The following is a 23146-nucleotide window of genomic DNA, read 5'->3' on the forward strand; positions in this document are numbered from 1 at the left end:
ATGTTAGGTTCGGACCAAGGACTGGGCTTTGAGCCTTGCATCCTATTAGGTTTTGAACCCCCAACCATTTATGTCCTGGTTAGGACTAGGTTTTATACCTTGCGCCCTATTGGGTTCTGAACCCCCCCTGACCATTTATGTCCGGGTTAGGATTATGTTTTGCACCTTGCGCCCTATTGGGTTTTGTACCCTCTAGACCACGTATGTCCGAGTTAGGACTAGGCTTTAAGCCCTGTGCCCTATTCATCCTAAGCTCTATACAGTCTGAATCAGGACTAAGCTCTGCACTTTGCATCCTATTTTGTTTTTATTCCTGGACTTACTCGTATAGATGGTCATACCCCCCAAGTGATCGAAGACTGTAGTCTTAGGTCACTTGTTAGTGTAAAAACTGAAGACGGATGTGAACTTTTCTTTCCTTACAACATTTCTTATGATGTTTTGAACACATCATTTTCATTAAGTAAGAAATTTCCTTGGGGCGTACACTGTTAAAAAGAAGAAAAATTAGGAAGGAATAATAGGATCAAATCCTCCCGACTACTGATAGTACCGGCAGAGGTGTTTTGTGTTCCAAGCCCTTGGGACCTCCATTCTGTCTAGTCGCCTTAAGAGATATGTTCGTGGAGATACTTCGTTTTGGATTTCATAGGGTCCTTCCCAATTTTTTCCTAGAACCCCCACTCGTGGATCTTGAGTTGTAGGGAAGACTCTTCTGAGGACTGGATCGCCAATTTTGAATTTTTGACTCTTAACTTTAGAGTTAAAGTGCATGGTGATCTTTCCTTGGTACATCTTTAGTTGCACCTGAGATTTTTCCCGGATCTCTTCAATGAGGTCTAAAGATTCTTGGAGTAAGGCGTGGTTCTGGATGGGATCATATGTGTCTCGTCTGTGAGACGAGACTGCCATTTCTACTGGGATGGGCGCTTTGCATCTGTACACCATCGAATAGGGAGTATGTCCGGTTGACGTTCTTTCTGCAGTCCGGTATTCCCATAGGACCCGGGATAGTTCTTTCGGCCACTTGTTCTTGCAGGCTTGTAGCTTTTTCTTTAATGTTCCCTTCAAAATCTTGTTCTCGGCCTTTGTTTTCCTGTTTGCTTGAGGCCTTGCGACTGCAGAGAAGATTTTGATGATGCCATGTCTTTCACAGAAGTAAGTGAAGTGGACGGTGTCAAATTGCTTCCCGTTGTCGGACACGATTTTGTGAGGGAGGCCGTATCGGCACACAACATTATTGATGAGGGAGTCCAGGGAATTTTTGGAGGTGATGGTGCTCATTGGTTCCGCTTCAACCCACTTGGTGTAATAGTCGATAGTTACAATGGCGTATTTTACACCTCCATTCCCGGTCGGGAGCGATCCCACTAAATCGATTCCCCACACTGCAAAAGGCCAAGGACAGGTCATCAGGGTTATTTCCGTTGGAGGGGCTCGCAGGATCTTCACGTACCTTTGGCACTGTTCGCATTTGTGGACGTAATCAATACAATCCTTCTTCATTGTTGTCCAAAAATATCCTTGCCTTAGGATTTTCTTGGACAAGCTGAGTCCGGCCGTGTGATCTCCACAAAAACCTTTGTGCACTTTGTACATGATCGAACTCATTTCTATCTCAAATACACATCGAAGATATGGCATGGAAAATCCCCTGCAATAGAGTTTTCCATCCATCATGACGTATCTGGGAGCCTGGTACTGAAGTTTCCTAGCTGCAGCCCTATCTGCGGGCAACCCCCCTGTGGTTAGCTAGTGGATGAGAGGGCTCGTCCAGGACATGGAGTAATCTATGTCGTTGTTGATTGTGGGGGATCGAATACTAGGTGAAAGAAGATGGTCGATTTGGACAAGAACAGAAAGTACTTCTTCAACATCTGTGGCCAATTTTGCTAATGTGTTTGCAAACACATTCTGTTCCCTAGGGATCTGGCGGATGAAGTATTTATTGAAGGATTGGGGTAACTCTCGGGTTCGCATCATGTAAGTGGCCATTTTTCCCCATTCGTTTGGTATTCCCCCGAAATCTGCCTAACCACCAGTTGGGAGTCGCTGTGGACCTCAATATTCGTTGCCCTACCTCCCGGGCTAAGCTCAATCCGACTAACATGGCATCGTGTTTGGCTTTGTTATTTAACGCTTTGAACTGGAAGCGTAGGGTGCTCTACAACAGATGACCATGGGGAGATATTAAGATGATCCCGACCCCAACCCCATTTTCATTCGAGGCTCCATCTACGAAGATTTTCCATAGAGGTGTGACGAGGTCGGCATGTTCTTCATCTTTGGTGATCCCGGTGCATTCCAAGATGAAGTCGGCCAGGGCCTGCCCTTGATAGAAATCCTAGGGACATATGCTATGTCAAACATACTAAACTCCATGGCCTACTTCAAGAGTCTTCTCGACGATTAGGGTTTCTGTAGTACTTGTCGTAGGGTATGGTTCGTCAATACCTTAATGATGACATGGGCTTGAAAGTAAGGTCTCAGCTTCCTGGAAGGGATCAGTAAGCAAAATGTCAGTTTTTTTATTAATAGGTATCTGTACTCTGAGCCCAGCAACCTTTTGCTCACGTAATAGACTGGGAGCTGGACCTTTCCCTCTTCCCACACTAATACGGCGCTGACGGCATGTTCCAACATGGCCAGATATAGGTATAACGGTTCCTTGTCCACTGGTTTCGACAAGAATGGTGCTTGGGCCAGATGTTCCTTCAATTTCTGGAAGGCCTCTTCACACTCGGCCGTCCATTCGAACCTCTGGTTTTCCCGAAGTATATTGAAGAATGTGATGCACTTGTCCATAGACTTCGAGATGAAGCGGCTTAAGGCCACTATTCTTCCCATCAAGCTTTGAATGTCTTTGTGCTTCTGTGGCGAAGGTATCTCGATCAACGCTTTGATCTTGTCTGGGTTGGCTTTTATTCCCTTCGAGCTTACTATGAAGCCCAGGAACTTCCTAGATTCCACGCCAAATGTGCATTTTTTGGGGTTCAGCTTCATCCCATATTTTCGAATGATGGAAAATGCCTCTGCCAGATCATCAATGTGTCCCTCTGAGGTCTTGGATTTGACCAGCATGTCATCTATGTAGACCTCCATGTTCCTTCCCAATTAGGTTCGAAACATCCTGTTGACGAGCCTCTAATAAGAGGCTCCAATGTTTTTGAGCCCGAAGGGCATGATAATGTAACAATACACACCTTTGTCTGTCTAGAAGCTGGTGTGTTCCTGATCTGCTATATGCATTGAGATTTGGTTGTAGCCGAAGTAGGCATCTGTAATGCCCCAAAATCCCTAATGCGGTTTAATGGCTGGATTGGTAGGCTGGGAGGGCCATAATTGATTTATTATGCCATTAAACTATTGTATGCGTGTTTATGTGACTTATATTATAATATGATGTTAAATGCATGCATGTGGATCCACATTTCATCACAGGGGTATTTTGGTAATTTAGCTCATTGAGGGCGTAATTGTATATTTGTATGCATGTCGGTGATCTATTGTTGAGGCCACATTATAATGTGGATTTGTTCGAGCTATTCGGCATGAGACGATCTTTGAGTGCGGATTAGTGGTTTAGTCATAAAGAGATTAAGTTCGAGGCTCAGGGTAAGTCTCGGGATATTTTGGTGATTAGAGCGTTGCCGGGAATTAAAGGGTAACAGGATAAGGATTATTTGTATTTAAGAATATCGAGAATAACAGGAATTGGAAGTTGTTAATTATGATTAACGAAATAGGCGGGAAAAGACGGTTTTACCCTTGGGAGTCTTTAGAAACCTTTAATTGACCTAGGGGCAAAATAGTCTTTTCACCCCTAAGATATATATATATATATATCAACCATTTGGGCTGTACAAGCTTACCAAAGCAGAGCACATCTTCCTCCTCCTTCTTCTTTTCAATTTTTGAACCCCAATTTGAAGAACCAAGCTAGGGAATCAAAGTTTGGAGCTTATAACTTTAGTTCATCCATTGAAGAGGACTCAAATCCAGCTTGAGGCAAGAATTCAGCGATGAAACTTTAGTTATACTCTGTTTCTCTAATGGTTTTCAGTTAAGAAATTTGAAGTGATTAGTTGGGAATCAATGGAAGTTTTTTATTAAGTTTACTTGGGTTTTGATGAGGTTGGGGTATGGATGAAGTTTTGGGGTTAAATGGCATGTTTGAGTGATGTTTGGGGTTGGTTTGAAAGCTTGGTTTTCAGGGGAAATCGCAGGGGAGAAGACCAGAAACATCTGGTCCTGAAGGTGGCCCCCCAACGCCACTCCTTGCACCCAGCGCTAGGCAGAGCAGGGAGATGGGTCTCTCTGACTTGGGGTAGAGCCCTAGTGCTACCTAGCAGCGCCCCAGCACTAGGTCAGCTTCAGCAATTCCTATTTTTAGGGCTCGGGATGATTTTTGAGGATTGGGGGTTGGTTCCTCTACCCCTTTTGGGTGGATTGGGAGTCCCGAGAGTGTGAGATTGATCCCGGGAATGAGGTTTTAGATTGTGAACCTTTTATTAATTTACTTTATTGATGGATTCCAATTGGTTATGACTAGGTGACCGCTGAGGAACTAAAAGACAGATCGTTCTCAAGGGTCGTTCTTTTACGAATTCTCGCTCGAACCAGAGGTAAGAAAACTGCACCCCATATGTGACATGCATGGTTATTATTGAGGCATGTTGAATGTTTAAATGTGGACATTGATTACATATCAAATGCTTAGCAAATCTTGCTTACCTGTGAATGGCACTGACTTACTAGTCAGAATCGGCAATTGTGTTAGAACTAGCTGTGAAGCTGTGACTTACTAGTCAAGTTCGACAGTAGTATTGAGCACTGGTCGTATGGCATTGACTTATGAGTCAAGGATGGTTTTAGCATGTTTAATGCAAGCCGATAAAGATTAGATCTAATTGACATCTGCATTGAATGACTCATCATGAGTATTAATGCCGGACCGACCCCAAGTTTGATGAAAACTAAAAGCGCATGCCTAGTTCCATGACTAGTTACTCAGAGTCATGGCCAGAAGGCCCATGTGACCCCATCGTCACATGGCTAAGGGGACGGAGCCCACAGTATTGACTCCATGGTCACTCAGTTGGCTTACATTGGTGACTCGCTTATCAGTCACTTATCACGTTTAAGCTTAGTGACTCGATCACTCACTTGTAAAGGGTGCAGAATCCATGTTAGTGACTGTAGTGGACAAAATCTGTATACTTGATAAATAATAGTCCAACAAGCAGTCAGTCAGCCCAATAAGCTATCTAACTAGCCAATAAGTCCCAAGCCCATGTAAAATAGGCTCGCATATACAAAGTACCATCCAAATACCCAAAACCATACCCGGACCCGAATTCGGATACACTCAGTCAGCCAGGGACCTTGAAACAGTCAAGGCTCCCATCACATTCGCCAAGAATCTCGGAACGAAACCACTTGGAGCGAGTCAAACGAATCAGAAAGACGGAGGAGGACGGAACGAAAAGGAGGACAATAAATAAGACCATCAGAGGTTGAGAAAAGGCATCAGATAATCACTGAATTTTCTTTACTCTCTAATTGAAACGAAGGCTACTCTATTTCTGAGCAATCGAGTCAAGCAAGACTAATTAGTCAGTCTAATTGGACCTGACCTAGTCGCTTGACCCCTCCGTCATCGCCACCGTCACTCTGACCATTTTACCACTCCTCCATCCATCATTATTTTGATTATTTATATCTTAATTTTATTGCTTTCTATTAGCTCTCATTACAACCCGACTGACTTGAGCGTCGGAGTCCCTTTGGCTGACACCCCACCGGTGCTCCCAATTGAACTCTCGTCTCTCTTTTCTTTGTTCTTGACAGGTTGCTGGTGCCCATCTAATCAATTGTAGGAAATCACCTCTACAATTTGGCGCCCACTGTGGGGCCCTAGCAATCAGACGATCGTCAAAGAGATCAAGAAGTTCACTTGAGAGCCATGTCAGACGTGACTGAGACACTCGATCTGTCTGCTCAACTCGCTGCTCTTACTGCCCAGATGAATGAAGAATGCGAGAAAATGAGGAAGCTCGAAGCTGAGAATGCTGACCTGCTCGTACGAGTGGAGGCCATGTCCTCTCAAGCCACCAAGGCTCAGCCATCCCGCTTCCGAGGCCCAGTCAGCCCTATGCAACCTCTGGGAGACCTCACTCCTATCTCTAACAGTGATGGACCGAATCAGACAGTTCCATCACCCTCGGTAAGGAATTATCAAACTCCACCCACCATGTCTAACATTCAAAATTATGTTGTCAATACAGGCGAACAGGTAACCATGACTGAACATGGACATTCATCTGCGGCCGGATCATAGCAGATTCCAGGAGTCAGCCAGCCAGCCGGTGCAGCTGGACAGCAACAGATTCCAGGAGCCAGGCAGCCAGCCACTGGACCCGGACAGCAGCAAGTTCCAAGTGCTAGTCAGCCTACCATTGGAGCCAGCCAGACCATCATTGGAGCTGGTCAGAATATACTTGAGCAGCAGGCAATCGGATTGAATCACCCAGTCATGAGCGAGCCAATCCGCCAAGCGACCACAAGCTCATTTCCAATCCAAGATCCTGAGTTGGCTCGAAAGTTAGCTGAGATGGAGGCGCTCATTCAACGGATTCCTGGAATTCCGGCTCCGATTAAGAAGAGTGCAGCAAGCTGTTATGCAGACTCTCCATTCGTAGACGACATTGCACTAGTGGAAATGCCAAAGAAGTTCAACTTCCCGAATATGAAGATGTTTGACGGGACGTCTGACCCGGATGATCACATCGCACAGTATAGGCAGAGGATGTTCACCATTGCCATCCCACGCGATATGAGGGAGGCATGCATGTGTAAGGGGTTTGGTTCTAGTCTGATTGGACCAGCCCTCCAGTGGTATACTAATTTACCCAATAATTCTATTTCTACTTTTGCACAATTGACTGACACTTTTGTTGAGCAGTTTGATAGTAGCAGGAAACTTGAAAAGTCTGCAGAAGACCTCTACATCATAGTTCAACGACGAGGTGAGCCCTTACGAGAGTACGTAGGCCGCTTCAACAAAGAGAAGGTTTCTATAACCCATTGTAATCAGGACACAGCCATCTCAGCCTTCTGCAAAGGACTCCGCTACGACTCAGACCTATACAAAGAACTTACCAAGTATCCTTGCAAGACGATGGAAGGCGTTCTCGCCAAAGCCTGGGCACAGATCAAGTGGGAGGAGGATGAAGCTAACTATTATCACTCTTCTCCAAGGAAAGACACCCGAAGAGACTCAAGGGCAGGCAGACGGCAGAGTGATAGACGATCCGAGCCATACCCGTATCCCAACAGATCAGAGAACAGAAGGAGGGAGTACAACCGGTCGTCCGAGACACGTCTGCGAGATGGACCAAAGATACCAGAGTACAATCTTTCAATTTCACCAGCCGAAGTCGTTGGCGTACTGAAAGGACTCGGAGACAAAGTGAAATGGCCGGAAAGGATGAGGACTCCGTCTGACCAGCGAGACAAAGCAAAATGGTGTGAATTCCACAATGACCACGGTCACCGAACGGATGAGTGCATTGCCTTAAGACTTGAAGTATCCAACCTATTAAAACGTGGTCACCTGACTGACTTACTTACAGACAAAGGCAAAAGAACATTCCAGCAGGAGGCAGACAGGTCAGTCGTCCGAAGAGAAGTAACCCCGCCGAAGCCACCTACTCATGAACGGACGGTGAACGTAATAACTGGTGGCTCTGAGGTAAGCGGAGTCACCCATTCAGCAGCCAAAAGACATGCCAGGCAGACCAACTGGATCAAAGGAGAGTCCAGCGAGACAGAGAAGAATACCATCAACCTACCAGCTCAAACCATCAGTTTCTCAACAACAGAGTCAACCAGACTCCTCAACCCACATCATGATGCTCTTGTCATTGCACTTTACATTGCTAATTGTCTTACTAAACGTATACTTATTAATAATGGTAGTTCAGCTAACATTTTATTTTTAAGTGCTCTCAGGGAAATGGGGATAGATGAATCAAAGATTATAAAGAAGACTACAATCCTCATCGGTTTCAGTGGAGAACAAAAGAACACACTAGGAGAGATCGAGCTACCTGTCTATGCCGAAGGAGTCAATCTATGCACAAGATTTCTGGTAGTAGACTCTCCGTCTGCTTACAACGTGATACTAGGTCGACCATGGATACATGAAATGGAGGCAGTCCCTTCAACATACCACCAAGTCCTAAGGTTCCCAACTAAATGGGGAGTAAAAGAAATTAAAGGCCAACAGAAAGATTCGACAGCATGTTACCAGACTAACATGAAGGCCAAACCCTCTCAGTTATAGCAATTACAGGAAGACTGACTGACTGACTGACTCCCAGATGAACCAACTAGACATGGAGGAGTTGGACGAAGTCCAGATACATCCGGACTATCCAGATCACAAAGTCCAAATCGGATCACGATTAGACCCTGACATCAGAACTAAACTCATTAATTTTTTATCTGCCCATTATGATTGTTTTGCTTGGTCCCATGCGGACATGACTGGAATTGACCCCGGAATAATTGTCCATAAATTGCAAGTTGATCCAGACTACCCACCAAGGAAGCAAAAAAGAAGAAAATTTGTCCCTGAAAGGAACAAAGCCATTAACGAAGAAGTTCAAAAGCTTATTGATAATGGGTTCGTGAGGGAGGTGCATTATCCCGACTGGTTGGCTAACGTTGTCATCGTAAAAAAAAAGAATGGCAAATGGCGAGTTTGCATTGCTTCACAGACCTCAACAAGGCGTGTCCAAAAGACTCATTCCCATTACCACACATAGACATGCTAGTAGATGCCACAGCCGGTCATGAACTCCTAAGCTTCATGGATGCATACTCAGGATACAACCAGATCCTGATGCATCCAGACGACCAGGAAAAGACAGCCTTCATGACCAACTTAGGCATATTATGCTACAAGGTCATGCCATTCAGATTGAAGAACGTAGGAGCAACATATCAGAGACTAGTCAACAAGATGTTTGTCGGCTTACTAGGGAAGACGATGGAAGTCTACATTGACGACATGCTCGTCAAATCCCTCATTGCAAAGGACCATATCAGCCATTTAAAAAAATCTTTTGACATTCTTAGGAAATATAATATGAAACTGAATCCCACTAAATGTTCTTTTGGTATGACTGCAGGAAAGTTCCTTGGGTACCTAGTAACCCAAAGGGAAATAGAGGCAAATCCAGCACAGATAGAGTCAATCCAAAGGATTCCTTCCCCAACATGCATAAAAGATGTACATAAATTAACTGGACGCATTGCAGCACTCAGCCGATTCATCTCAAAGTCTTCAAAACGATGTCACCTCTTCTTTAACACACTAAGGAAATAAAAAACCTTTGAGTGGACAGCTGAATGTGAAGAGGCATTGGGCCAGCTAAAACAGTACCTGACCAGCCCGCCTCTCCTCTCAAAGCCAAAAGACAATGAGACATTATTCATCTATCTAGCAGTATCCGAGACAGCAATTAGCGCAGTCCTAGTCCGGGAAGAGGAAGGCAAGCAGTCTCCAGTCTACTATGTAAGCAAAGCTTTGCTTAATGCAGAAACCTGATATAGCCAGCTGGAGAAGCTTGCACTAGCACTCATCCACGCAGCAAGGAAGTTACGCCCATACTTCCAGTGCCATCCAATAACGGTCTTGACCACCTTTCCACTCAAAACAATCCTCCACAAACCAGAACTATCAGGCAGACTGACCAAGTGGGCGGTAGAACTCAGCGAGTACGAAGTAACATACAGGCCACGAACTTCCCTCAAATCTCAAGTATTAGCTGACTTCATTGCAGATTTTACACCTAACATGCATGTGCAGGCAGAAAAAGAACTTTGTTGTCTGACCGAGGGACAGTCAGTCAGAATCTGGAAGTTGCAAGTAGACGGCTCAAGTAACACCGGAGGAAGTGGACTCGGACTCGTCCTGACTTCACCCCAAGGTGATGTAATCGATTAAGCAGTCCGATGTGGGTTCAAAGCTACCAACAATGAAGCTGAATACGAAGCAATGATAGCTGGACTCGGACTAACCAAAGACATGGGAGTAAAAAAGATCGTGGTCTTCAGTGATTCTCAATTGGTAGTCAACCAAATGCAAGGTAGCTATCAGGCCCGAGATAACAAAATGACAGCCTACCTCAACAAGATTAAAGAGTTGCAGTCAGTCTTCGACGAGTTCACTATCAACCAAGTACCAAGAGGGGAGAACAGTCATGCAGATGCATTAGCAAACCTTGGATCCTCCATCTAGACAACCGACCCCAAGACAATACCTGTAATATATCTCCAATGGCCAGCTGTCTGGAAAGATGAAGAAGAGCAAGTTAATGACATCTCCAACAACCGAACATGGATGACTCCAATAGTCGAGTACTTGGAACAGGACATTCTTCCCGAAGATAAGAACGAAGCACATCGGGTCAAGGCTCAGTCAGCCCGCTTCACTATTATACGAGGTAAACTCTATAAACGTTCATTTTCTGGTCCATATTTGAAAAGCATTAACCCTGCAGAGGCCAAATACGTACTGGCTGAGTTGCATGAAGGAGAGTGCAGCAACCACTCTGGAGGACGAAGCTTGGCGCACCGTGCCCTAACACAAGGCTACTACTGGCCAACTATGCGAGCTGATTCCTCTGACTATGCAAGAAGATGCGACAAATGCCAACGGTTCGCTCAAATATCCCACCAACCTCCGGAGCGTCTCATCTCAATCACATCCCCTTGGCCATTCATGAAATGGGGGATGGATATAGTAGGCAAGCTTCCAACCGCACCAGGACAGAAAATGTACATGCTTACAGTGACCGACTACTTCAGCAAGTGGATCGAAGCAGACTTATTCCACCAAGTCCGAGACAAAGAAGTAAAGGGTTTCATTTGGAAGAATGTGATCTGTAGGTACGGAGTAACAAAAGAAATTGTGACAGACAATGGCTCTCAATTCATCAGTTTCGACTTCCAAGACTTCTGCAAATTCTGGAACATCAAGCTCAGCTTCTCCACACCAAAATATCCCCAAGCAAATGGACAAGCAGAGTCATCCAACAAGACCATCATGAACAACATCAAGAAGCGCCTTGAAAAAGCTAAGGGAAGATGGGCTGACGAGTTGCCAGGAGTCCTATGGTCCTATCGAACCACAGCCAGGACTGCGACAGGGGAGACACCATTCTCACTGGCTTACGGGATGGAGGCAGTCATCCCTACTGAGAGCGAAGTTCCGACAACCAGATATGACCTGACGACAGACGAAGAAAATTGGGAAAACATGTGCCATGAACTCGACACCACCGACGAAAGAAGGGACAAAGCCCTCTTAAGAGTCTCGGCCTATCAACAGAGCATAGCCAGACATTACAACAAGAACATCCGCACTCGGACATTCAAAGTGGGAGATTGGGTTCTACGAAGAGTCTTACAGAACACTAAAGAAGCGGGAGCAGGTAAGCTCGCCCCGACATGGGAAGGTCCCTACCTGATCACAAAGGTAGTCAGACATGGAGCATACAAGTTACAAACTAAAGATGGACGTGAAATCAACAGCAGCTGGAACGCTGTCCACTTAAAACAGTATCACTTTTAACTCAACCCAGTCTTCTTTCATTTTCTTTCATCATTGATCTCACGGGATCTTCATTCAAGCAACATACTGACACTATCATGTAGGAAGTGTCAGAACTACATTTGGGCTTGATCCCTGACAAGGGTATGTAGGCAGCTCTATGGAGTGCAGTCCCAAATTACGTACAATGTTTTCTTTTTACCTAAGATTGGGCGTCCAACAAGTTAGTCAAGAAAGTGAACTAGCCTGACTATAATTTATCTGAGGACAAACGCCCGAGTTAACACAAAAAAGAAAACCAATAGTCTAAGTCTAAAATTCCAAGTATATTACACTTAGACTGGGGACAAAGATAGAGTATATCATCAGCCAGAAAACCATGGTGAATGAGATGATTAACCAAGACAATCGGCCACCCAGTCGGTCATCCGGACAAGGTTAATATGAAAAGTAAGATAATACTTCTAGTCATTTTAATATAAAGAAAAATATGTAGGATACAAGATTACTTTGAGCCAAAATACAAGATTGTCTCATAACCATCAAGACTGCCAGCCTGCCATATCAACCATTCAGTTTAGACTGACTACTACTGACATAATCTTGTTAGAAAGAAATTACAACAACATACAAACAGCAACTTATAAAAACTTATAAAAAGTTTGTGCAATCATAAAGAACATATAAAAAACAGAAGAAAAGGCTTCTACAACAAAGAAATAGTAAATCAAGCAAGGGTCAGAAATCAATCCTCCTGCCCAAGATCGCCTGTAGTCATGTCTCCAAAGGAGACAGCCAGATTGTTAGCTTGAATAGCCTCTTCAACCCTCATTTGTTTCAGTTCTTCATAATCAGCTATAAACTGAGTTACATTCCAGGAATCAGTCTTCCCATCACGAAAGTCAATCGCCATCTGACCACGACACTGAATCTCGGCCTCTAAGGCAATATCAGTCAAACGACCTTCTAACGTATCAACCTTGGTTCGAACATTGACCAAGGTATCCAAAGTAGGTTGTAGTCGACTAGCATCTAGCTCCTTGGCATCCAATTGGGTCTTGAGATCCCCATTAAGTTTCTCAAGGTCTTTTTTACAAGTCTTCAATCCCTTGACCTCAGACCACAGATCAACATTTTGACTCTTCAATGTTTTCACTTGTTTTTCCAGTTCTTGAACCTTTTCATTTGCCCACATAAGGCCTTGCATACTCTGACATGATAAAGAAAAACAATAACAAAACAATCAATCAATCAATCAGTCTAACTACCCATCATTATGAAATAAAATTGACAAATCAGACAAACCTGAAAGACGTGGGAAATGGAAGCAGAAAGCGATGACTTTGATCCAAGCTGATCAAACCTGTCTTTGTCCTTGGGCCATAGTAGCTTATTAACCTCCTCAAGGTGAGGACCAAACTCAGAATGTGCTGAGGTAGATGACGGAAAAGAAAGCTCTATCTTCTCAGCAAACCAGTCAGACGAATCAGTTGGAGAAGTCCGCTTCTTCTTGTTCTTCTGAGTCTTTCTAGCAGTAGGAAGAGGAAGAGGAGGAGGAACTTCATTGACAACATCCTTCTCAGCACTTGAAGATGCAATTTCCTGCTTGTTATGTGCTCGTAGGCGTTCCATAGCCCCAGAGCCTGTCAGATTTAGACGAAACGTTTCTCCAGCCATAAGAAGATCTGCAAAATTCCGTTCGCCTGGCGTCAATTCAGTCAGCAAAGACGATTCATACCCCAAAATCTCAAGACTTCGTGTGATAAGTATAATGCGATATTGAATACGACTCGTAGGAAGGGTAATACCTTCAGGATGACGAGGAACCTGACTCCACAAAGAGCTACCACGAAGATTCTCCTCAGACAAGATCGCTTGCCACCTACGATCTTCTTCTCGAAACTCAGCAAATCGATCAACCCTTCCTTGAGCTCCTCGACACACCCAGGAAAACAGGATGTTCACTTTGCCTACAAATTAAACAAAACAACCAGTCAGGAGAATGTCAGCAAAAACTACAAAAAGAAATTACTCATTTCATCACACGCAAGCACTCACTGGCTGAAGACCATGCATGAGGAATCTTACAGTCAGCCGGCAACCCCAACACATTATGAGAAACAAAAAAATATCGATCCTTCCAACGTTTGTCACAATCTTTCAGATCTACAATAAGGGAACTCTTCGACTGAGACAAGAATTGGTATCTACCCTTTTCCGTATGATGCTCCTTTAAAGAGTATGCAAGTAATGCCTCTTCGACAATAAACTCAATGCCATGTTTCTCACTAAAAACTTCCATGGCCATCAGGACACGCCAGACATTCGGCATCAGCTGGCTGGGTGATACAGTATGATACTCACATACTTCTTTCACTAACCTAGGAAGAGAATTTGAACCCTTCCTTGAAAGGAAGCTCATACATGCACACCCAGCCAGGTAAATTCCAATTAGCCCGCTCGCCACTAGATGGGGCATGCAGACTACCATAACTAGGTATATCGTAAGCCCGATGAAGCCGAGGCAAATCCTCTAAAGTAATCTTTGACTTCGGGTTATAACCCAGAAGCATGCGACTAGAGAGACCACCAACTATAGGCCCATCACTATCCACACCAATGCCGACCACGCCAATAGGAATATTGGGATTGGTGCAGCTACCATCATCACTAGATGAACAGGTCATCCTACCAGAAGACCCAGCAAGACTGCCTCGATTACTTGATGACATGCTCGAAAGACCACCTAGAACAAATGCACTATCTAAGTTCGAGTGGACGTAAAAGTAATTATAAACATTATCGGCCTACCAGATAGCAAGACAATATAGATCAAAAAGTTATTGACTAACAGAAAGACAGACAGACAACTAGTTCTCATCTAACCATCTAGACGGTCGGACATAGGGTCACTCGTCCTAAGAGAATGTACTCATAAAGGCAAAACTATCATAATACATGGAAAACAGTAAAAAAACATGTTCCTACTATCAACAAAGATCAAATGCAAACGGTAGTAAAAAGTGAATCAAACTAAAGTTACAACTACAACCCATACAAAACAACTTGAAGATCAAAGAAGAACACGAAGAATGACATAAGAATTTTCAAAGAAAGAAAGGAAAAGGAAACCAACCTCTAGAGAGCTTTCCTCCAAGCCTTTAAGACAAGCCCCACCAAATGCTCCACCAAATGTGAAAAGCTTGTAAACAATGCTCACTTTTATAGGCTCAAAGGGACCTTGGATGGATGACAAGTGTCAACCATCCAATGGGGAAAATAGTACACCTACAAACAAATTCACACAAAAGCATCTTTGGGTTTGGACATACTTAGTAAAATATAAACCCAGGAAAAATCATATAAAGATTGATAAAATTTATGAGCTCCAATCGAACCTGGCTCCCCTCATGCGCACAGTTCGTACCAAACAATATGCACTCTAGTCCGCAAGGCATTCGAACAATCGACCACCTGGCCGTGTATATACCTGGCTAGTAAACATATTGACCGGACAATCGGACTACCTAACTCACGGGCACATGCCACTTGGCCAAGGCCCGCGCGCATCAGCAAGTCCCTCGGCAACTCGGACAACTAGCCAACTAGGCCCGCGCGCATCAGTAGGCCCCTTGGCCGCTCGGACAACCGGTCAGCCAGTCGCGCGCGTCAACAAACCTATCGGCCGCTCGGACATCCAGCTGCGCGAGAGTTCGTGTCACTCGGCCAGCGAGGCTTGCATTCATCCACAGTCAATCGCCCACTCGGACAATCAGTCAGCCAGCGCGCGCGTCAAACCTCTCGGACGCTCGGACAACCAGCCGTGCGAGAGTGCGTGTCACTCGGCCAGCGAGGTCTGCCTGCACCCACAGCCAACCGGACACTCGGCCACATGCACGTGACGTGACCGCATAAGGCCACGTACTCGGACATTCGGACATGGGTCCGGGAAACAATTTAAACCACGTACACCTTTCGGGGGTAAATTGAGTCAAGGCATATTCTAACAATTTTCTCTAACTATTGGGAAGATGAATAAATTCTGATAGAATTAATTTCGTTTTTACTCTTTGATAAAGAATGAATTCTATACCAAAGAGTGAGGGACAAACTGTAGTGGACAAAATCTGTATACTTGATAAATAATAGTCCAACAAGCAGTTAGTCAGCCCAATAAGCTATCTAACTAGCCAATAAGTCCCAAGCCCATGTAAAATAGGCTCGCATATACAAAGTACCATCCAAATACCCAAAACCATACCCGGACCTGAATTCGGATACACTCAGTCAGCCAGGGACCTTGAAACAGTCAAGGCTCCCATCACGTTCGCCAAGAATCTCAGAACGAAACCACTTGGAGCGAGTCAAACGAATCAGAAAGACGGAGGAGGACGGAACGAAAAGGAGGACAATAAATAAGACCATCAGAGGTTGAGAAAAGGCATCAGATAATCACTGAATTTTCTTTACTCTCTAATTGAAACGAAGGCTACTCTATTTCTGAGCAATCGAGTCAAGCAAGACTAATTAGTCAGTCTAATTGGACCTGACCTAGTCGCTTGACCCCTCCGTCATCGCCACCGTCACTCTGACCATTTTACGACTCCTCCATCCATCATTATTTCGATTATTTATATCTTAATTTTATTGCTTTCTATTAGCTCTCATTATAACCCGACTGACTTGAGCGTCGGAGTCCCTTTGGCTGACACCCCACCGGTGCTCCCAATTGAACTCTTGTCTCTCTTCTCTTTGTTTTTGACAGGTTGCTGGTGCCCATCTAATCAATTGTAGGAAATCACCTTTACAGTGACTTATACATTTGTCACTCATCAGTTTAGGACTATAAGTCCTGGATGATTATCATGATCATTGTTTGATATTATATATATGCAGTATTGAGTTTTCTTGCTGGGCTTTGGCTCATGGGTGCTATGTGGTGCAGGTAAAGGGAAAGAAAATCTCACCTAGCCTTGAGTGGAGAGCTTAGGTGGCGATGTGTACATATGCGGCCACTTGACCACCACGGCCAAGGAGTTTCTCAGAGGAACTAGGTGGTTTACCCTATTTTTTCCTCTTAGGTCGGCGGGTTGTAAATTTTACACTATAATGATCATTTGGTATCGTAAATAACTTGTAAACGTTTTTCTGGGCCCATGAACAGTTTATGTTTTAAATAAAATGTATCATTTCCTTTTGATTGGTTTTTCACCTTAACCTATTAATAACACCTAGATGCACGTTTATAACCAAAGAACTCGATTAGCGAGTTAAGCACAATTCAAAGATCACAGTAACGGTCTTGGAGTAATTAGGGCGTTACAGCATCCATGAAACTCAATATCTCGTGCTCGGATGTAGCTTCTACCATCTGGTCGATTCGGGGCAGAGGGAAGCAATCTTTCGAACAGGCCTTGTTAAGATCGGTAAAGTCGATGCAAGTTCTCCACGTTACATTCGATTTTGGGACCAACACCGGATTGGCCAGCCAAACGGGATATAGAGCCTCTCAAATGAAGTTGATCGAGGACAACTTCTATTGGTCCAAATCATACTTAAATTATTAAATATATATATTTTTTAAAAAATAAAATCTATTTTAAATACTCTAAATATTATTTTTATCATTTTATTTTTTATTTTGTTAGTTATAAAATTATATTAGAAATTTTTCTTCAAAAAAAAAATCATTTTTCTTCCCAAAAAATCCATCCCCCCAAATGAAGCCCTGGGTCCTTTATTTATAGTACCCAGGGGTTGTTACATGAGTAGCAATACTAGGGATCGTGATTTGGTACACGATCATTGGGAGTGGAGATACATGTCCACCTTCCCATGATTATGAGATCAAGGGTCTTCTCGTCGTTTCTCTGGATCGTGGTTGACCATGCACAATTGAAACATTCAAGAAAATGCTAAGTCTTGGTTGGTCTATGAGACTTAGGTGCTAGGCTCGATGATCCTTTAGAGCTTGGGTGCTAGGCCCGATGACCCTTTCGGGTGCTAGGCCTATTGATCTTCGAGGTGCTAGGCCTGTTGATTTCAGCATGAATGAGCATGAACTTTATCTAGCGAAGTGCATTTGGGAGTTTAGGCCGAGCACCCCATGCGATTCTTAGGCATGCTAGGTCAACCACCCCTAGGGGTTGGGGTCAGGCCGACCACCCCTAAGGGGCTAGGGCCAGGCCGACCACCCCAAGGGGGTTTAGGCCTGGTCAACTTCATATAGGTCATGGACCTATCCATCTTTGTTCATCGGTTTTTTCAATACTTTGACATTTGTTCCATGACTTGTTATGCCACGTGTTGCTTTCTCATTCACCACGTCATCTCTTGAGTTTTGAGGGATAACATTTGCCCCGCAAGTTTATCGTATCGTGTCCAACATTACGGTAAACTTGATCTGGCCTGAGAAACATATCGTAGTAGTAATTTAACAGCAAAATCCCTCGGGACATTACGTAGTACTTTATCAACTATCGATAATTTTATCAGCACATATTTTTCAAGGATTCTGATCCTAAAATTAACTACATTTTTCAAAGAATTCGACTCCTAAAAACATAATATGTTTTTCTACGAATATTTTTAATTCTTAAAAACGATAATATTTTTCAAGGAAAATTGTAACTCCTAAAAGTAATCAAAATTTTCAAGGAAAATTAATTTCCTAAAAATATAATGTAATTTTCAAGGAATTTTGAATTCATAAAAATATAATATATTTTTTGAGGATATTAATTCCTAAAAATACAAAATATTTTTCAAGAAATTTGAATTCCTAAAAATATAAGATATTTTTCAAGGAATTTGAATTCCTAAAAATATGGTTAGCCTGAGAGGATATAAGTAGGGACTCACTCATCAAATCCCTGACCCATGCGCCTCATTCAGGGAAATTCTGAGGTGTGAAATTCTCCAACTCTGCGTATCTTCTCTTGGGTAAGTATTCTTCTCCCAATCTTTACGTCTTTGATGAATCTGTCTAAATTTCCTTGCTTTGCTCTATTTTGATTTAAACAACTGGCTTGTTTGAATAAAAAAACCTATTTTCAATCAAAGATTGGCTTGATCCTTGTTTCTTTTTGCGTGATACTTTAGGGTTTAAAGGTATGTAGGCCAACCACCCTTACGTTTTCCTTAGCTTGGGCGATTTCTAGGGTTTCAGATCCAAGCATAGACGATTTCCAAGGTTGCAAATCCAAGCCTAGGCAGCATTTCCCATGCTCTGGGCAATTTCCAGGGTTCCCAGGCCTTGGTGGTCGGCCCAAACCTTAGCATAGGCCAACCACTACACTCCTTGTGCGATTTCCAAGGACCCAAAATCTAGGGTGGTTGGCCCAATCATAGGCCGACCACCCGGGACCCTTAATTTTTTTTCCTTCTTATTGGTCTCCTTAGGGTCTTCCTTGTTATGTATGATTCATTGGATACTTCAACCTTAGCCCTCTATGTAGCGTCTCAAATTACCTAATAAGGCTTAGGGCCTTGATTAGGGGGCCGGGATGGCAAATTATGAAAATTATGTGCTTATGTGATATGTGTATCACTGCATGATTATGTGAGTTATATTATAATATGACTTTATATGCATGTTTATGTGTATTAAATATGCATGTGGCCCGTTTCTTATCAGAAGGGTAATTTTCGTAATTTGGCCCGTTATGAGTATATTTGACATATATATGATATATTTGGGTTACTCAGCATGAGGCGATCCTAGAGAGCAAGTTAACGGGAAAGTCACAACGAGATCAATAGTTGACTCGGGGTGAGTCAATGGGTATATTGGGTATTTAGTACATTACCAGGTTATTGGGTAATGAGAATAAATATTTGACGATATATTTGGAGTTAATAAGATTAGGAGGGAATTATGGGGATTGTGACTATTTTATCATTGGGGACATTTATGGTGTAACGCCCCAACTCCTGGAACCGTTACGGTGTGCCTTGTAAACAGTGCTAAACTCGCTAATCGAGTCATTTGGCCAAAATCGTGATCTAAGTATGATTAGCGGTTTAGGGATTAAAAGCTTTGGTTAGGAGGTAACGTCTCACTAGAACGTTTAATATATACATTGGGATCCCGAAAATAAAGTTTCAGAGTTTATTACAGAAAATATTTACAACAGGCCGTTCTAAGCGGCAAAACAGGGTTCAACCCTAGTTCCACTTTAAACCTCAGCCGTGGCGGACGAGCAGCTGCATATGTACACGTCATCACCTAAGCTCTCCAACTCAAGGATGGTCCAGCTTCCTCTTGCCTTTACCTGCACCACGTAGCACCCGTGAGCCAAAGCCCAGCAAGAAAACACAATAAAGTATGATATAGTATCAACAACAATCATAATAACCATTCAGGACTATCAGTCCAAGCAAATAGGTGACAATAGCCAAAAGTCACAATAATGAGCATCGCTCCTTCTAGCCATGTGACGATAGGGTCACCAGGGCTTAACTGATAAGTGATCCTTTCATAGGTTTGATTAGGATAGGTGCATGGCGAATGGTCACCAACATAACCTTCCTCCCGACTCTAGAGTCGTGCCATGGACAACGTCCCTTGGCCGTGTGACAAACAGTCACCGGGGTCATATACCTTGGCCATAAACATCTGGTCATAGACCAGGCAAGCACTTATAAGTTCTTCGACCTTAGGGTCGGTCTGGCATTAATGCCATAGAGCCATTCAATGCATGATTCTCAAATTTAGAGTCGGTCCCTAACTAGTCAGTGTCATCCACAAGTAAGACATGCCACCAATCATATATCTCATGTTCCATATCCGTAAACAAGGCACTTAGCATGCTTACTAAACAGGTATTAGTGCTTTTAGGGTCATGCATAAACACAGAGGCTCAAGCTCTGAACAATATCATACTCAGTATATAAAGCATGTCCCAATCACATGTTTCTAATGCATCATACACCATATATCCAGCAAACCAACACGCACCAATAACAGCCATGCATGTCACATTTAATAGTCAACCAACATGCATCAAGAATAGTCATGCATGTCATACATAATAATCAACCAACATGCATCAATAATAGCCATGCATATCATACATAGTAATCAACCAACATGCATCAATAATAGCCATGCATGTCTCATGTACACAGGGTGCAGTTTTCTTACCTCAAAGTCGAGCTAGAACGATTTAAAGAACGACCCTTGAGAACGATCAACTTTTAGTCCTTTAGCGGTCACCTAGTCATAACCAAATATAAGGTATCATCAATAAAAATGATCAACTTAAGTTCCCAAATCAATATCTAGCCTCCGGGACATCAATCCCCACTTAACCGGGTACTAGGACCAACCTCGAGGCCTATGGTAGACATCCCTAGGCTAAAAACACAATTTCGGTCAAATCTGCCCTGATGGGTCGCGGCTCACCACAGCCATGCCGCGGCTCACCCTCCTGACAGAGCCATTTTCACCTTTAGAGCCAACACAGGCCGCGACACACCATAGACAGGCCGCGGCTCATTTCGCAAATCAGCCAAGAAACCAGCACGCACCAGCCAACTCTCCCCTGCGTTTTCCCTTGGAACCAACCCTTCAAACCAGTTCCAAACCTTCTCCAAACAATCAATTAAACCTCTAAACATCACCCATAACTCCCCCTCATCAAAACCCAAAGTAAACATCACCCAAACTTCCATTAATTCAAACTTTCTACAAGTGATTCACAAGTTAAAAACTAAAACTCAAAACAGAGTACGAACCAGAAACTAATGGTTGAAGCTTACCTCCAACACGATTTGAATCCTCTTTAATGGCTGAGACAAGTTCCCTAGCTGCTACTTTTAATCCCCTAGCTCAACACCTCAATTTGGGCTCTCAAAAATCAAAGAAAAGTGAAGGAGGAACCTTGTACGGGAGAGAAGGAGAAGTGATGAAGATAGGCTCTGTTTTTGTTCTGTTTCCACATCTTTCCAAACCCCAAAAGCTGATATAAATCTTTAAGGTCAAAAGACCATAATGCCCCTAGGCCAATTTAAAAGCTTCTAAACACTCCCAAGGGTAAATTCGTCATTTCCAACCTATACCGTTAATTATAATTAACGCTCTCCAATTCTCGCTATTTTCAATATTCCCAAATACCAATAAATCATATCCCATTACCCTTTAGTTCCCGGTAATGCTCTAATCATTAAATTCAACCCGAGACTCACCTCGAGCCCCGAACTTAAACCCGTTATGACTAGACCGAACACTTACATCTCATGATCGTCTCATGTCGACTAGTTCGAACCAATCCACCTTATAATGTGGCTATATTAATTAATCACAATCACACACCCAAAATATACAATTACGCCCACAGTGGCCAAATTACTAAATTACCCTCATAATTAATATATGAGCCCATATGCGTGCATTCACCATCATATAATAATATAATCCATGTAAACATGCATATAATCATTAAATACTATAATAAATAAATTATGGCCCTCCTGGCCTCCTAATCAAGGTCTTAAACCTCATTAGGAAATTTGGGGCATTACATATGGGGTACCCCGAACATTGGGATTTGCTTAAGGTTACTTATGCTCGAAGTAATCTGACAGAAGAAAAGTACGTTCAAAACACTTTCTCTCTCTCTCTCTCTCTCTCTATTTATCTCTCTCCCGCTCTCTCTTTGACGTTCGTTAGCATTTTCGAAGGAAACTTGAGTTTTAGGGCTCGGATTCAAGCAAGGTTAGAGTCAGAACGATTCTAGGAAAGATTAGAAGCTTGTTAGCTAGAGGACTTAGCAGAAAAATGACATTATCAGAGGTAATTTAAGCTTTGAATTTTTGAGTTTTTGTTTCCTTAAGTTTCTTAAGTTTTGAATTGGAATTTACGTTTTGATGAGTTTTTTAATTGTTTGAAACTTGGGTTTTAGGCTGTTGAGTTGATTGGGAACTTTGTTTTTTAGATTTGAATATGTTTAGATAGGTTTATGGAGGGAATTGATATGGGAAAGACGGAGAAAAAAGGCTGAGTTCTAAGTCGAGCCGCAACCCTGTTCTTGGGCGCCATGGCTCAAGTTAGACGAAGAAGATGAAATGGCTGTTGGGCTATTTGGGCTGCGGTGCCTGATAAGGCGCGCTACGACGCTAGTGCAGGCAGGAAGGAGGCTCGGGCCTTTGACTTGAGCGGGTCGCGACTTAAATGGTTGGGGGCCGCAACGCTTAAGGGATTTTGGGTCTTGGGGAGGTTTTGAGTGCGGGAACTCAAACCTAAAGACTCAGGATCAATCCTACTACCCGGTTTAGTAGGATTCGATGTCTCGGAGGCTAGGACTCGGTCCAGAAGTCTGTGTTTACTCGTTATTGACAGAATTCTATATTATGGTTGTGACTAGGTTATCGCTAGGAGCTCGGAACCGGGATCGTTTAGGGGTAAATATCCATTTTTGTCTTTTTTATCCCATTTTTATTTACTTTCTCCTTCATCTTATTTTTTTTTTCATTTTTTTCCTTCATATTTTTTTTTTCATTTCTCCCTTCTTCTTTTTTCTC

At 43.2% G+C, this 23146-nt stretch overlaps 1 protein-coding gene across 1 annotated transcript; it reads left to right on the top strand.

The window, feature by feature from the left end:
* The first annotated feature begins 5965 nt into the window (after positions 1-5965).
* LOC133834327 (uncharacterized) lies at positions 5966-8347 on the top strand. Its single transcript, XM_062263942.1, has 2 exons — positions 5966-6295; positions 6344-8347. The coding sequence occupies exons 1-2, from the start codon at positions 5966-5968 to the stop codon at positions 8345-8347; spliced, it is 2334 nt and encodes a 777-aa protein (XP_062119926.1).
* Positions 8348-23146: the final 14799 nt, after the last annotated feature.

Source organism: Humulus lupulus, chromosome 1 (genome assembly GCF_963169125.1).
Source record: "Humulus lupulus chromosome 1, drHumLupu1.1, whole genome shotgun sequence".
NCBI classification, from domain to species: Eukaryota; Viridiplantae; Streptophyta; class Magnoliopsida; order Rosales; family Cannabaceae; genus Humulus; species Humulus lupulus.

Bases quoted from the DNA above. Each gene is read 5' to 3' on its own strand.
- LOC133834327 (XM_062263942.1), top strand. From the start codon at position 5,966: ATGTCAGACGTGACTGAGACACTCGATCTGTCTGCTCAACTCGCTGCT. The intron at 6,296-6,343 runs GTAACCATGACT...GGATCATAGCAG, and splicing joins TTGTCAATACAGGCGAACAG to ATTCCAGGAGTCAGCCAGCC.